The 16,748-nt window shown below is 32.0% G+C and overlaps 2 protein-coding genes across 3 annotated transcripts in view; one reads left to right on the forward strand and one right to left on the reverse strand.

Annotated features, from left to right (window-relative positions):
• The window catches only part of LOC134697330 (apoptosis-inducing factor 1, mitochondrial-like), a 39,213-nt gene that overhangs the window by 9,285 nt on the left and 13,180 nt on the right, over positions 1–16,748 (reverse strand). For both annotated transcript variants that reach the window (XM_063559537.1, XM_063559536.1), the window contains exons 7-11: positions 14,507–14,591; positions 13,627–13,703; positions 12,969–13,077; positions 2,409–2,462; positions 497–559 (exon numbers count right to left, since the gene is read on the reverse strand). In XM_063559537.1, the coding sequence (XP_063415607.1) occupies positions 497–559; positions 2,409–2,462; positions 12,969–13,077; positions 13,627–13,703; positions 14,507–14,591 (388 nt within the window). The remainder of the gene's footprint in view (positions 1–496; positions 560–2,408; positions 2,463–12,968; positions 13,078–13,626; positions 13,704–14,506; positions 14,592–16,748) is intronic.
• LOC134697331 (homeobox protein ceh-30-like) lies at positions 6,987–8,222 on the forward strand. Its single transcript, XM_063559539.1, has one exon. The coding sequence runs from the start codon at positions 7,284–7,286 to the stop codon at positions 8,109–8,111; it is 828 nt and encodes a 275-aa protein (XP_063415609.1). The 5' UTR covers positions 6,987–7,283; the 3' UTR covers positions 8,112–8,222.

Genomic DNA, 16,748 nt, shown 5'->3' on the forward strand with positions numbered 1-16,748 from the left:
CGGTTGAAAAAAAAACTCTCTGACAAAAGAGATGATTTCAGTTTCCCAATAGTGAAGCATTGGAAAGCTGAAATCATCACTTCGTAAATTTTACTGACGACATCAAGAGTTAGTTGACCATTATGGAATATCTGTTATATAGATGATATTGGATATGTTCCTTATGTAGTAACTACAATCCCGTTCCCTATTCACGAATGTGACCCCCTGAGTTAGCCTTTTTCCCTTTTATATTTATGTCATTTTTACCTATTATGTCTGTTTGTTTTGTTCACACATCATTTTCAATATTATTAATTTGATGCAAATGTCGTACAAGTGAGAGGTCAAGTGCTATAAAACCAGGTTCAATCCACCATCAAGACAACAACTGTCATTATCCTGACTTGGTACAGGCATTTTTTATGAAGAAAATTGTGGATAAAACCTGGTTTTATAGCTAGTTTAACCTCTCACTAGAGTTTTAGGAAATGTCTATACATAAGCACATAGTTACCTTCTTTGATTTTCTCTGTTGTATATTTGCTGAGATAGTTTGGTAAAACGTTACTCATCACACCTATAATAGAATTTATCTTTTGTACTAAAATGAGTTGTTTTTTAATCAGATATGCATGATTTTCAATCTGATACACTCAAACTTATAAACGAGTTAAATTCAAAAAGTTGAAACATCTTATCTTGAGTATTTTTTATTGTACATAAAAATTAGATAACCATTACTTGAACTTTTAAATTTTCAAACTAGAGGCTCTAAAGAGCCTGTGTCGCTCACCTTGGTCTATGTTAATATTAAACATTGTACACAAATGAATTCATGACAAAATTGTGTTTTGGTGATGGTGATGTGTTTGAAGATCTTACTTTACTAAACATTTTTGCTGCTTACAATTATCTCTATCTATAACAGTAGTTTCTGTGGAAAATGTTAGTGAAAATCTACAAATTTTGTGAAAATTGTTAAAAAATGACTATGAAGGGCAATAACTCCTCAGGGGGTCAATTGACTATTTTGGTCATGTTGACTCATTTTTAGTTCTTACTTTACTGTACATTATTGCTGTTTACAGTTTATCTCTATCTATAATAATATTCAAGATAATAACAAAAAAACAGCAAAATTTCCTCAAAATTACCAATTTAGGGGCAGCAACCTAACAACCGATGATCCAATTCATCTGAAAATTCCTGGGCAGAGAGATCTTGACCTGATCAACAATTTTAACTTTGTCAGATTTGCTCTTAATGCTTTGTTTTTTGGGTTATAAGCCAAAAACTGCATTTTACTCCCATGTTCTATTTTTAGCCATGGCCGCCATCTTGGTTGGTTGGCCAAGTTACCGGACACAATTTTTATACTAGATACCCCAAAGATGATTGTGGCCAAGTTTCAATTAATTTGGCCCAGTAGTTTCAGAGGAGAAGATTTTTCTAAAAGATAACTAAGATTTACGTAAAATGGTTAAAAATTGACTATAAAGGGCAATAACTCCTACAGTGGTCAACTGACCATTTTGGTCATGTTGACTTATTTGTAGATCTTACTTTGATGAACATTATTGCTGTTTACAGTTTTTCTCTATCTATAATAATATTCAAGATAATAACCAAAAACAGCAAAATTTCCTTAAAATTACTGATTCAGGGGCAGCAACCTAACAACGGAATGTCAGATTCATCTGAAAATTTCAAGGCAGATAGATCTTAACCTGATAAACAATTTTACCCCATGTCAGATTTGCTCTAAATGCTTTGGTTTTTGAGTTATAAGCCAAAAACTGCATTTTACCCCTATGTTCTATTTTTAGCCATGGCGGCCATCTTGGTTGGTTGGCAAGGTCACCGGACACAATTTTCAAACTAGATACCTCAATGATGATTGTGGCCAAGTTTGGTTAAATTTGGCCCAGTAGTTTCAGAGGAGAAGATTTTTGTAAAAGTTAACGCCGGACGCAGGACGACGACGACGGACGACGACGACAGACGACGGACGCCAAGTGATGAGAAAAGTGAATAAATTAAACACATTTTTGCGAATAAATTAAAGTGTAAACCAGGTCACAAACTGAATAAAAGTCTGAAGGATGTCTGTTCAAGGCAAGGTAAAAAAAAAATCAGGAATAGTGATATGATTGCCAATGAGACAACAATCCATCAGAGTCCAAATGATGTGGAGGTGAGCAAAATAAAGTCTCCATACAGCCTTCAACAATGAGCAAAACGCTTTCTGGAAAGTCAGCTGTACAAGCTTTCACTCTATGGCTGCAACATGTTAATTTATAATCTCATCAAGTAAATGAAATTTCAACCGAAAAATGACATTAAAACAGAAAGATCATGACTATTCTTTGCTGTTCTTCTATGTGTCAATATAAGCTATTTTTAACAAAGAGTGTGAATAAACATACCTTTCTCAGGAAATATCTGGTACACTTTTAAATTTGTAAGTCCCCTATTGTGACCTGAAAGAAAAATGAACTAAGTATATGTTTTGTGTATTCACTGCTCAAGAACTCTTGGTTTTTAAATTAGTATAATGGAGACTAAAGAAACATTATGATCATAGGTCCAGTAAATGATGTTGCAATCAAGTATTTAACCATAAATATGCAAAATAAAATATTTCAATTTTTTGGGAAAGATTGGGGATTGTTGTTGTCTATACAGGAGTTTGCTTGGTTTTATTTTTAGTCCATGTCTTTGTTGAAATACTAGAGTTCTCCTTTAAAGTGAACATGCTCCTTTGAAGTTAAAAACTCTCCACAAATATTTAATCTATAAGGTTTATAAAGATGATCTTAGTTTAAATAGGAAGATGACTTTAATACACTTCATAATAATATATTCATGTTTATGAACCATAAACAATTAATTCCTTATAGTACAAGAAATATGGCTTTATAATGAAAGATCAGACAAATATTGTAATCTCTGCGATAAGTCAGCTTTATAAAAGCAATTGTAATGAAATAACAAAAAAATCCCCACTTTGAAATTATCTCTTCCGCCTAATATAAAAAAAATCACATCAAAAAGATAATTTTTTTTATCAAAAGACGGACAATTGATTATTGTCATCAACAGAAGACAAGTTGTTGACTATGTTTATGACATTGCTCTTTCTAATCATCAATTCAAAGAATATTTGCTATATGTTCTCTATATGTATCTATAAAAGTAGAACTGTATGTTAATTATGTCTGTTTTTCTCTGTATCTTTGTAATATTGTATTATTGTTTTTTTTTTTAAAGTATCTCAGTTCTATATCATAAATATGAGGCAGATATTGAGTAAAGAGTAAATGACTTATATAATCAGCTTTAAAAACAGAATTTATATAAAACATGAAATAGACTAATTAAAGCAAAGATCCTTTTCTTATGTCCCTTCTTATCAATTCTGTGATTTTCAAGGGAAACAACTGCAAATAATGACCATTTCTTTATGTATATTTTAATATCATTATAAATCATTGTGTAAATGTGTGATAATGTATGTATCTAAAACACATTATATTTCAATGTTCAAATGTGTGTGCTAATTTAATTAAAAGACATTAAAATAAGCAGTTTGATCAAAAGATATCAACACTCAATTTTAATATTTAAACACAATATAAAATTATGACTCTTAATATAAGTGTGAATTCATCAAGTTTTTGAAGTCTAAATTTGAAAATTAATAAATAAAGCTGTGATTTCTTTAATGACATCAACACTTACTAAACTATTACCACATATAGTTTAAACAGACATGTTTCTGTGACAGAAATGCAGAAATGAAGTACATTTCATAACATTTTTAAAAAAATTGTTTAATTATTTTTTTAACTAAATAAAATTGAGAATGGAAATGGAGAATATGTCAAAGAAAAAAAAACCCAACTAAAGTCAAAATACCAGCAATTTGTGTACCCCCAGTTTATCAGTTTATGCTTACTTATTATAAGATGTTTTAGTGTTTGAGATATAAGCCAAATACTGCATTTTAACCCTATGTTCTATTTTTGCCATGGTAGCCATGTTTTTTTGAGGAAATAGAAAAATAAAACACAAACTTTACTCTAGATACCCTTAGGATCATTCAGCTTAAGTTTGGTTGGAATTGGTTAAGTAATTTCAGAGGAGAAGATTTTTTTAAAGTTATATAACATGATAAACAAATTGTTCAAAAATTGTTCATAACTCCTCATTTGACACTTATGGTCATATCAACTAATTTGTAGATCTTACTTTGCTGAACATTTTTGATGCTTACAGTTTAACTTTATCATTAATAATATTCAAGATAATAACTAAAAACTTCAAAATTTCCTTAAAATTACCAATAGAGTGGCAGCAACCCAACAATGGGTTATGAGATTCATCTTATCTTGAACTAATGAGCAATTTGACTTCAATTAGATTTGCTCTAAATGCTTTGTTTTTTTGAGATATAGGCCAAAAACTGCATTTTACCCCTATGTTCTAATTTTAGCCATGGCAGCCATGTTTTTAGACCAAACAGAAAATTAAACACAAGTTTTATTGTAGATACCCTACAAATTATTCAGCTAAAGTTTTGTAGAAATTGGTTCAACAGTTTCAGAGGAGAATATGTATGAAATAGTTTACACCTTATGTACAACGACAATCTAATTAAAAACTGATCTCTCATGGCTCTCGTTTTCTTATATGTCGCGTGGAAGATCTAACAAAACCTGTTTTGAGGTCACATGTGAGTGAACTAGAAGTTATGAATTTATAATGAAATGCAAATGAGTTGACGACCTATTAATAAGCCAATAAAAAAAGTTTATGAATTATTTGGACTGACGATATCTTCGTAAATAAAATGAGTTACATTCCTTTACCTCACAATAAACTTTCAAGATCGTCAAAGATTCATTCAAAAAAGACAGATCTACAAGGTCACTCACATGTGACTTCAAAGCTGGTTTCGTTAGATCTCCCATGCAACACATCAGAAAACAGGAGCGATTAGATCAGTTTTTAATCAGATTAGTACAATGCTACAGGCAACGGACACCAAGTGATGGCAAAAGCTCACTATGACTTAGAAATAGTGAGCTAAAAATACAATAAGGACCTGAAAACTATGGTTCCACAGCTATTTCTCACTAATTATACCCTTAGTTTTATTTTATTTTTGTAATTAGAGATTTGAAATATGTAAGAAAATAAAGTATGTTTGTCAATGAGAAAACATGTAAAAAAAAAAAAAATCCCAATTTAATTTTGAAAAATAAATAAACAAAATCTTTCAGAATAATACACACTCTGTCAAAAATGAAACTGCTGCAGTTTACTATTTCAGACTTGGGTGGTACTTGAAAAAGTGTTAATGTCATTTAAAGAAAACACAGCATATTTGTTATATTTCATATTACTCATTAAAAACTTGTGAAATTCACACACATATTGAGTATCATAAATTTTGATTGCAATTATATACTAGCAAATTGTAATTAAATTAACAAACGAATAAAAAAGATGAATATATTAGTTAATTTAACATAATTTTTATCACATATTCCACGATGATTTATAATGATATTCATTTTAGATATTTTATGGTTAAATATATTTATAGTTTTTTAATACAATAAAGTAAAAAAAAGAAAACATTAAAAAAATTATGGTTTAATAAATCTAAAAAGACAATCAGATAGAAAAATTAATTATAAGAGTAGACAGCAAGGTATCAGGCTGCACTTACATTATAACTTCTCTTTACAATCTTTACTTGTTACAGTTTATTAGTTGTTAATATTTTTATTCTGACATTATTGATTGTTTATTATTGTTTAGATATTAAAAAACAGGATAGGAAGAAATTATTCACTTTTGCTTTCCTCAATATCTATTTGACAAAATGAAATCCAAAGATCACAAACACATGAAATAACTATGTGAGTGTTGTTGGGTTGCTGTCTAAAAAATGTATACCAAACTTTTATTTTTTATTTCATTTAAAGTTCAGTCCATATTCTCCAATGAGAGTACAAAAATGTTGTTTACAAAATCAACTTGTCAAAATAAAGTCTTGCAGAACAAAATAAAATAAAATACTTCAAAAAATTAAACCTGTTCAAAGTTTAAGCCTTGGGTTGTACTTGTCTAAGTGTTGATGTCATTAAAAAATAAACATTTATTACAATTTATAATACTCTCAAAAAACTTGTGAAATTCGCACATCTATCAAGCATCATAAAAGTTAATTGCAATTACTATAATATTAGCATAAACTAATTAAGCTTACACACAAATCAAAAAGACGAAAGTATTCACAATTAATGTATAGTAATTTTTATCACACATTAAACAATGATTTATAAAGATATAAATTGTTAGAAAAAAGATTTAAAAAAAAACAGAAAACTTTGCCAGTTGCATTTCTTGCAAACAGTCTTTTAAAACAATGAAACTCTACCAGATGATGACTTTTATTATTTTTGCCTATGAGGTTGCTGTCTCATTGAAGTATAACCCAATCATTTAAATTGATCGCCAAAAAATATTATCAATAAATTTTAAGAAACTTGTATATCAGGGAAAATCTATTTCTGTAACAAAATTCTATCTACATTTGAGAATAAAAAAAAAATTGTTTAAAATAAATAATCTATTAAACTAATAAAAATTTAATCATTTCAAATGACATGGTTCATTTTAACAAACAACTTCAAATTTCAACATTTTAAAGGTGTCATATCTGCAGAAAAGTGTTCTTTCAAAAAATTGAACACTTATAATTTTTTTTATAAAAATCTGATAAAATGTATAATTATTTAAGACAGATTGCTGTTCAAGCTTGGGTGTCAGAATAATCACAGAAGGTGATAGCTTGTGTTGATAATAACTAATGTTTTAAAACACTACCTTGTCTCATTACCTGACAGTTTGATTAACTCTTAATAAAACATAGGTAATTATCAGGTAAAATAATCTACCTGAGTAATTAATGTTTTGTACAGGTGTTCTATGATCTACCTTGAGTTAATTAGTTCATTTTGTATAGGTGTTTGTTTAATAAATATGGCTTGGTTGAATGAAAGTTGCTCATAGCTGATTAGTGATGTAAACAATTACTTGTTCATTAATGAATTAATTAGCATCAAAGAATAGGCACAATATGGGGGTGTTGTGATAAGAAAAGTTGTGAAAACTGATTAGTGTTATTGGTAGATCTGGTATATAAACTGTCTGTGTCACTGTCAACTCATACTCAAATTGTCTACCTTAGTGAAAAGTTCTATCATTTTACACATTGAGAATTTATCATGGATCTTAGCAGCACTTATCAGAAACCAGCGAAAATGTCATTTTCAATTGAGAATCTGGCAAAGAGCAGTCGAAGTGAGAAGTCTGAGAACACTCAACCAGCCATCATCAACTTCAATGACAGCATGTTTACACCGGTCAAGCTACAGTCTGAGATTACGCCAATGACCAGCACACCACTGTCATTACCACTTGCTTTACCAAACAGTGACTTGAAGCTGAAGAGGAAGCGAAATCACTCGTTCGACTCGGAGAACAGCAGCCTTAACTCAACAGATTCTAAATCAAGAGACTGCATCTCACCGAATTCCACAACTGACGATTCAGACAGTAACACTTCAGAATCCAGAAAGAGAGCCAGAGTTGCCTTTACCAATAACCAAGTCAATGAGTTGGAGAAACGTTACAAAAGCAGCAAGTATCTACCTATTGAAGAACGTGCTGGTATAGCTGAAAGATTAAATCTCAGTGAACAACAGATCAAGACTTGGTTCCAGAATCGACGAATGAAAGAGAAACGTCAACAAAAAGATGGCAAGACCAGTTACTTTCCCAGTGGTGGAGTGGAAGCATCCCAACTTGCAGCTATGGGAATACCGTGTCCACCTCCACATAACGTTAGTGGAACACAATCCACACAACTGCCAGGATATTTCAGTCATCAACAATACCCAGCATCCCCTGCTTCTCGACAAGTGTTTGATCCAAGATTTGTGCCGTCATATATGTATGGATATACGCCTATGTCTTCTGTGATGTTTTCTGGATATTCACAAAACATTTATAATGGACTTTCACCAAAGATAGTGCAGCAGCATCGAGTGTAAGTGTACATTACTGACAATTTTAACAAATATTGTGCTATATTTAAATGAGACTGAAAAATATGTACTATTATGAATGATTATTATTGTTAATGATTTTGTTATGCTTGTTATAGTGCCAAAAATGTTGACTTGTAAAAAATAAAATATGAATAATATAGACAGTCTCTTTTATTTTTATATGATTTTATTTTAACTGAATAGAAATGAATGCTTGTAATTCTTCGAATCAATTTGAAAATATTTAAGAAACTAAATATCAAAATTGCTTTAAAGAATAGCATAGCATTAGAGTGACTCACAGCTGAATCAAGTAGAACCAAAAAACAAGAAAGCAAACCATAGAGCAAAATATAGTTATTCACTTATTACAAAAGAAAACATATAGGAGCCATCATTATCTCCCTTGTATATGGAATGTGCACATTTTGGTAGTGTCCAACTGACATGAATGTCATGTGTTTACATACAATGCCATTCACATTTATTTCGTCTTTTTCTGGAGTCAGGATAATAGTTAATCCTAGTTATTATCTCTTTGCACACATAAACAGGTGTTCAATTTAACAAGAATTATCATGTGTTTCCCAACTGTTCATAGGGAACTATTCACTCCATTTGGCAAACTTCTGTCTATTATTTGGTTGGCCTGTTTCTGGTGCATGAAATGTGTGCATACTATCATCATACCCGTAGCCAGGGGGTTCGGACAAACCCCCCTTCAAAACAAATAAGTTAAAGTCAACGTAATGTTCGAATTGTGACTGTTAAAGTCGTTTGTGAGCCCAAATACACGCCCTTTGGAGATTCCTGGCTATTGGCCTGCTTTCATAATACATGTACTTGTATGATAATGTTCATATTTTCTTTATAAACCATTTACACAGAGATATGTAACCAAATATGTATAGATTATCGGGTTTTCTACACATTGATATCGTAAAATATCAGCCGCGAGCCATAATGTGAACCTTTTTGGCGAGTGAGCGTAGCGAAGGAGCTAAAAAGTTTCACATTGTGTTACGATATCTATACGTAGAAAACACGATTATCTGTTTATCGTTCTATTAATGGTCGTTTTTTCTCTCACAGTTTTACGCTTGACGAAAGCAAGCTTGATAACTTCTCCTCTCGCATTGTGACGTCGCTGATAACTTCTCCTCTCACATTGTGTCGCTGATAATGCCTGGTGTCGTTTTGAAGTCTTGATACGTAAATTACTGAGCGACAGAGCAGCGTGATATAGGCATAGGGAAGGACGATAACAACAAATATTATCCCCATTAACAGCATGATGTTAAAGATCCAATCATGTAGATGTCAGCAACTATAGGTTACCATATGACCTTCAACACATAACTATCACATTCTCATTGCAAACTATAAAAGACCCCAACATAAAAAAAAATATGATAGAAATGAAACCAGAAAATTGATTATCTGATTTAAATGTACTTACAAGAAAAATATGAAAAAAAGATATAACACCGCAAAAAATGGTGCCCTAAGAAAGTGGAAGGGGAACCAACCTTCCCTCTTAGCATGCCAAAGTTTCACTCTCCCAATTTTTTTTGCTTGTAAAACTAAAATGTGTTGCAGTGATACAGAACATGCTTGTAACTATACAATAAGTACATGAAGTACGATCAGAGACACACCATACCATAACTCTCAACAAGGAGAATAAAAATATCTATTTTAGCTCATAATATATGGATATAAGTAGATGAGGTATGAGTGCTAATGAGACAAATTTCCATGGAATAGATCCATTATATAACTTGTAAATCAGATTAACCACTCCTTCAAATGCTGGCATTGTATTCATAACAGAAAATAGTGTTTTATGTTTAAGAAATGATTCAAGCTGTGATAAACTATGTGAAGGCAAATTTTGCTATTCCTATAATTACACACACTATAATTATTGATGTAACAACGAAGAAAACTAAAAAGTGATATACTTGAACAATTAACATTAAAATTGAGAATGGAAATGGGGTATGTGTCAAAGAGATATCAACCCGACCATAGAACAGACAACAGCAGAAGGTCACCAAAAGGTCTTCAATGCAGGGACAATAGCATACTTGTTTTGGACATTCATAAAAAACACCCAACTCGTATGTATATTTTAGAACAGCCCAAACAACTAATGCTGTAACTGGTCAGTTGATAAAACAATATGTATTTATTTCATCTCGGGTGTGTACCAAAAGTGTATGAAGAAAGTCATATTAGAATAATTACATTAGATGTATGTTTCATTATAATACGTTATTCTGATTGGCTAATTGCACATCGCATGTTATTCCGTAAGCAGTTGCATGAGACAATAACATTTCATTCATGATGACACGAGGTCCCACAATAAAGTGCACAGGTGAATTTAAAAATTTAACTTCATGAAAATCGTGTTTTTATAATCCTAGCTAAAAATTGTAATTATAAGTATTGAATGTTTCTTTTTGTAACTTTATAGGGTTGTAAAAGCGTTGACCGTGCGTACATTTTTAGAATGAAGCGCTTCCGCGCTTCATACAAAATGCACTTCGGTCAACACTTTTACACCCCAATAAATTTACCAAAAGAAGCATTCAATTCTTAAATGAGAATTTACACTTCTTCCAAATCATGTTAATATACAGTCAAACAGACATCTTACAAAACATGTTTAACCCAGCTGCATTCCAGTAGCTTCTGTCATTTTTTTATGTGTATTTTTTCATTTTGTTTAAGTATGCTATTGAGTGAAGTGTGACATCATTTTTCTGTAACAGTCCTAAATCTAAAGCTTTATTACAACTGTCACATATTCACAAACATTAACCAAGAAAACTAAACATTGATCAATGAACCATGAAAATGAGGTCAAGGTCAGATGAACCATGCCAGGCAGATATGTACAGCTAACAATTCTTCCATACAACAAATACAGTTGACCTATTGCTTATAAATTATGAAAAAAACCAAAACACAAACACTATGCACTGAACCGTAAAAATGAGGTCAAGATTTTGTTATCAGTAGATTAAAAGCTAACTAAATATTACTTGTATGTTATATACATATACATTTTCATGAATCTTCAATCTGTCGATACCTGTAACTTGTCATTGCACAAGGTCATGTTTTTCTCTGGCTGTTTATGACGTCTTTACACTAAATCCATTGTATGTTGGATGTGTACGGATTGAGTGTTAAGTTAAGAGGCATGATTTTTTTATTAGTTGTTAGTGGCTTTGAATTAGCTGTCAGATAACTGCGAGTACTCTCAGATCTGTTCATTGTGTCTTTTTGTGTCGGGATGTATAAGTTCCCGGCCACGTCCACTCTTATTTTTTGTCTATCTGAGGAGTTAAGCCTTTTTCAACTGAGTTTTATAGTTCGTTTCTTATGTTGTACTGTTATACCACTGTCACAGGTTAGGGTGAGGGTTGGGATCCCTCTAAGATGTTTAACCCCGCCACATTATTGATGTATGTGCCTGTCCCAAGTCAGGAGCCTGTAATTCAGGGGTTGTCGTTTGTTTATGTGTTACATATTTGTTTTTCGTTCATTTTTTTATATAAATAAGGCCGTTAGTTTTCTCATTTGAATTGTTTTTCATTGTCTTATCAGGGCCTTTTATAGCTGACTATGCGGTATGGGCTTTGCTCATTGTTGAAGGCCGTACAGTGATCTATAGTTGTTAATGTTTGTGTCATTTTGGTCTTTAGTGGATATTTGTCTCATTGGCAATCATACCACATCTTTTTTATATGGTAAAATAAAACCTGTGCAACTGACATATAGATCATAAAATATTTCCATACACCAAATATAGTTGATTTATAGTATTAAAAAAATAGACAAAACTCAAAAACTTAACTTTGACCACTGAACCATGAAAATGAGGTCAAGGTCAAATGACAGTTGTCAGCTAGACATGTTCACCTTGCAATAATTTCATACACCAACTATAGTAGACGTATTGCATAAAGTAATAGAAAAACAGACCAAAACACAAAAACTGTACTATAACCACTGAACCATGAAAATGAGGTCAAGGTCAGATGACACCTGCCAGTTAGATATGTACACCTTACAGTCCCTCCATACACCAAATATAGTAGATGTATTGCATATAGTATAAGAAAAACAGACCAAAACACAAAAACTTAACTATAACACTAAACAATGAAAATGAGGTGAAGGTCATAAGACACCTACCAGTTGGACGTGTACACCTGACAGTCCTTCCATACACCAATTATACAAGACCTATTGTTTATAGTATCTGAGATATGGACTTGACCACCAAAACTTAACCTTGTTCCCTGATCCATGAAATGAGGTCGAGGTCAAGTGAAAACTGTCTTGACGGGCATGAGGATCTTGCAAGGTACGCACATACCAAATATAGTTATCCTATTACTTATAATAAGAGAGAATTTAACATTACAAAAAATCTTAACTATTTTTTCAAGTAGTCACTGAACCAGGAAAATAAGGTCAAGGACATTGGACATGTGACTGACGGAAAGTTTGTATCATGAGGCATCTATATACAAAGTATGAAGCATCCAGGTCTTCCACCTTCTAAAATATAAAGCTTTTAAGAAGTTAGCTAACACCGCCGCTGCAGGCTTGACAAAATGTACACATTTTGTTAAATGGCCTCCATGTGCAGGATTTTCTTGATGTGTTGAAGACCCATTGATGGCCTTTTGTTGTTTTCTGTCCTTTAGTGTGGTTATTGTCTCTTTGACACAATCACCTATAGCAATTCTCAATTTTATGCTTATATTTCGAATGAAGCTTTTCAAACAAAAAATAAAAATTCATTAACATACAACATACGATTTGATTATAATTTACCTCTATGTGCTAAACCACAGGCCAATTCACTTCCCAGGAAACCTCCACCAATAATAGCAATTGACTTTCTTGTATGAGCAATGGTGTGTAATCGTACAAAATCATTAATCTGGAAATAAGATAAGACTTTGAAAAACAATCAATGAATGTAAGTACATAAAATATACAATAAATATAAGGTCAAAGTAAGAAAATATGAGGCTAAGGAAATGGTCAAAAGTGAGCTGCAAAATTATTAATCTTTAAATAAGAAGAGTGAAATCAAAAATTATTTTTTTCACTATTTATAAAAAAGAATTGTAAGGGATAAGAATATGCTTTTTGTATCTTAATGCCAAACAGGGAATATACTTGTAAGTCCTTTGCTGAGGGAACATAATCATACTTTTATATTTCAAAATAAGATTACATCAAATGTTCATCAAGTATCCATACAATTAATGTTCTATGTGTATGTGCCACTAAGTCAACTTACTATATCCAATCAATTTGACCAATTGCATATAGCAACCCCTTTGAACACATACATTTTTTTTTATTAGTTTCTGATTTTTTTCATCTTTCCTTGGCATAGGAAACATAAAACCTTTTATAAAACAAATAAGGACCACATTTTATACTCAAAACCAAAGAAACTTCCTGATGTGTAAATACCTACATTTCTGAACAAATGAACTCTGGATTGTACTGCTTTACTGGCATTTTCAAACACAGGAAGATTTTTAGGTCTGCCACCTGAAATACATAAAATATATTCAGAATGTAATAACATCATTAACTCATTTGGTGTGTTTCCATGTTGTTCCATATTTCCTTGAAACTAGATTGTAAATTTCAAATTATATGTATACAACAAAGTGAATTTATTTTAAATGAGAGACTGTTTAAGCAAAATTGTACTACAAATATCAGCACAGTACTTAAATAAATTTTCTACAGGCTTGTATACCAACTTATGAAAAACAATAAAAACTTATAAAGAAGAAAATAAACTTTTTCGTGTATCCATGAAAATTGATCCTCATGAAAATGAATGAATCCACTTTATCAACATTTACACTATCCTATTAATACCTCAAGACAAAATAAAGTGAATCAGTGACATTTAAGATTTAAGACGATTTTAACGTAACAAAGTGAATAACTTTTAATATCATCCGTGTAATATAAGCCCATCGTCTTTTAATATATGCAATTGCGTTTTTTACTGTGAAATAACAAAGTGATTTTAGCTACATAAGTCCGTGTAATATAAGCCCACTGTGAATTAATCAAGAAATTGATGTGCTTCTAACCACAGGAGGAAGTTACTGAAAGAAGAAGAAGGAATATTTCACAATTTATAAGGCCAATTATGAAGACAACAGTAAAAAATACAAATAGTTGTGTAGGGTAAGATTTTATAGGATGCTAAAAGTCTAAAAAGTCACTGAGCAATGACACAATGTCTTCAGATCTCAAAATACACAACAAACAATTATAACAGGGCAAAATGAGGGATCAAATTAAATCTGATACATAATTCTACCAGCACTAACCTGTTGCTATGAGACATTTATCATATTTAATTTCACTGCCATTGTCTAAGAATGCTATTCTGTCTTCTGTATTTAATTTGATGACCTAAAATAAAATTTTCACTTTGAAAATATTTTTTTTTAATGCAAATAAACCATGGTAAAGTGAAAATATTAAAAAAAATAATCTGAAAATTTGACTCATCTCTAAAATTAGATGTCTGAAAGTAAAGACTATCATGATTATAGTCTTTGAGAAAATGTGAATTATAGATTATCTTTGATCAAATCAACAAGATTGGTTTTCTTGCTCGAGTCGATCAGGTGAAAGTGAAAAAAGTAATCAAGTTAAGATAACCAATGCTAATCTGTTTGACGCTATTTGACCTACGACAATGTTGTTAATTCATTGCCAATGGGCACATGCACCCTTAGTTTCTAACAGAGTTGCTATAGGTGATGAATACCACTATGTAATGGAATGCAGCAGTCTCTTGACAGTTTTTTCTACTTCCGGTACGTTGTTGAGGAAGCAGCACGCAAAATTTGCTCTTGAACAAAATCGCTACAAGATTGAATATAACCAGCCGAACAACTTAAATATACGATATAAAAACGGTAAGAAAATTTCGCTTGATATTAACTCCGATCTTTATGTGATATTTGGTCCTTTTCTCTTAAAACCGTTTTCTTCAAAACTTATGCAAAACAAGAAGGAATTTGTATCTATAGTCATAACGTCACTATACATCGGAACAATTGATAACAATCGGATAACCAAAGCAACGTCAAAATGGCTAAAAACACCCAACAAACCGACGATGAATTATCGGGAAACCTCTTATATGACAAAGATGCTAGAGTTATCCTTATGGAGATCCTGAAGTCGCTACGAGTCCTAACGGATAGGATCGAGAAAATAGAGATAGAAGTACAGAAAATCGATGGTATAAAGGAAGGCCTGTCAAATTTGTCTACAAGAGTACAGACAAATGAGGAAACAATTGTCGAGATCCAAGACCGAAATAGGAAAGTTGAAGAAAGTGTTGAAAAAATGGGTCAGATCGTTCATACTGTAGTAGACAAATATTCAGCAAATGCTGAAGAGATATCTCAAATAAAAGACAGAATGGAGACGATAGGGGAGGAAAACGGAAAAGTCTCAAACATAGTCATCCAATTTTTTATGGAAATATTCTTTATAAAGCACAAAGGTGTCAGTATTCACCTCATAAACTTACAAAACCTTTGAATAGACTTATTAAGAAGGGATATAATTACGATACTGTTGTCAAGTCATTAAAGATTGCATATTTTGGCATTAATATTGAGTCACTGATAAGGTCTTTGCGTCGGAACTAAACACATTTATTCTAAAAACAGTTGTTGGCATGACACGGGTTATGTTCTTCTCATATATGTTATGATGGTATGATACTAAACCCCTAACGGGAAGGATTGTGCCTAATGTTCATATGATGAAATCATAATCTTTCAGTCAGTTTAATTGAAGTCTGGAGCTGGCATGTCAGTTAACTGCTAGTAGTCTGTTGTTATTTATGTATTATTGTCATTTTGTTTATTTTCTTTGGTTACATCTTCTGACATCAGACTCGGACTTCTCTTGAACTGAATTTTAATGTGCGTATTGTTATGCTTTTACTTTTCTACACTGGTTAGAGGTATAGGGGGAGGGTTGAGATCTCACAAACATGTTTAACCCCGCCGCATTTTTGCGCCTGTCCCAAGTCAGGAGCCCTGGCCTTTGTTAGTCTTGTATTATTTAAATTTTAGTTTCTTGTGTACAATTTGGAAATTAGTATGGCGTTCATTATCACTGAACTAGTATATATTTGTTTAGGGGCCAGCTGAAGGACGCCTCCGGGTGCGGGAATTTCTCGCTACATTGAAGACCTGTTGGTGACCTTCTGCTGTTGTGTTTTTTTTTGTTTTTTTTTATTTTGGTCGGGTTGTTGTCTCTTTGACACATTCCCCATTTCCATTCTCAATTTTATTTTATAGTCATTCAGGAATTAAAAGCGGAAGTGTTAGACTTAAAATGCAGAAGCATGAGCGATAACTTAGTATTCTCCGGGTTAGCGTTTCAGCGGGAAGAATCGTGCAAATTGAAAATTCAGAACTTTTTATTAAACGAACTGGACATACCCTATAACGTAAATCTGGGTAGCGTTCATCGATTTGGAAAACCTGGACTGAACGGAGCCCGTCCTATTGTAGCCAAATTTATCCACAGAGATGAGCT

The sequence above is a fragment of the Mytilus trossulus genome, chromosome 14, assembly GCF_036588685.1.
Source record: "Mytilus trossulus isolate FHL-02 chromosome 14, PNRI_Mtr1.1.1.hap1, whole genome shotgun sequence".
Lineage (NCBI taxonomy): Eukaryota > Metazoa > Mollusca > Bivalvia > Mytilida > Mytilidae > Mytilus > Mytilus trossulus.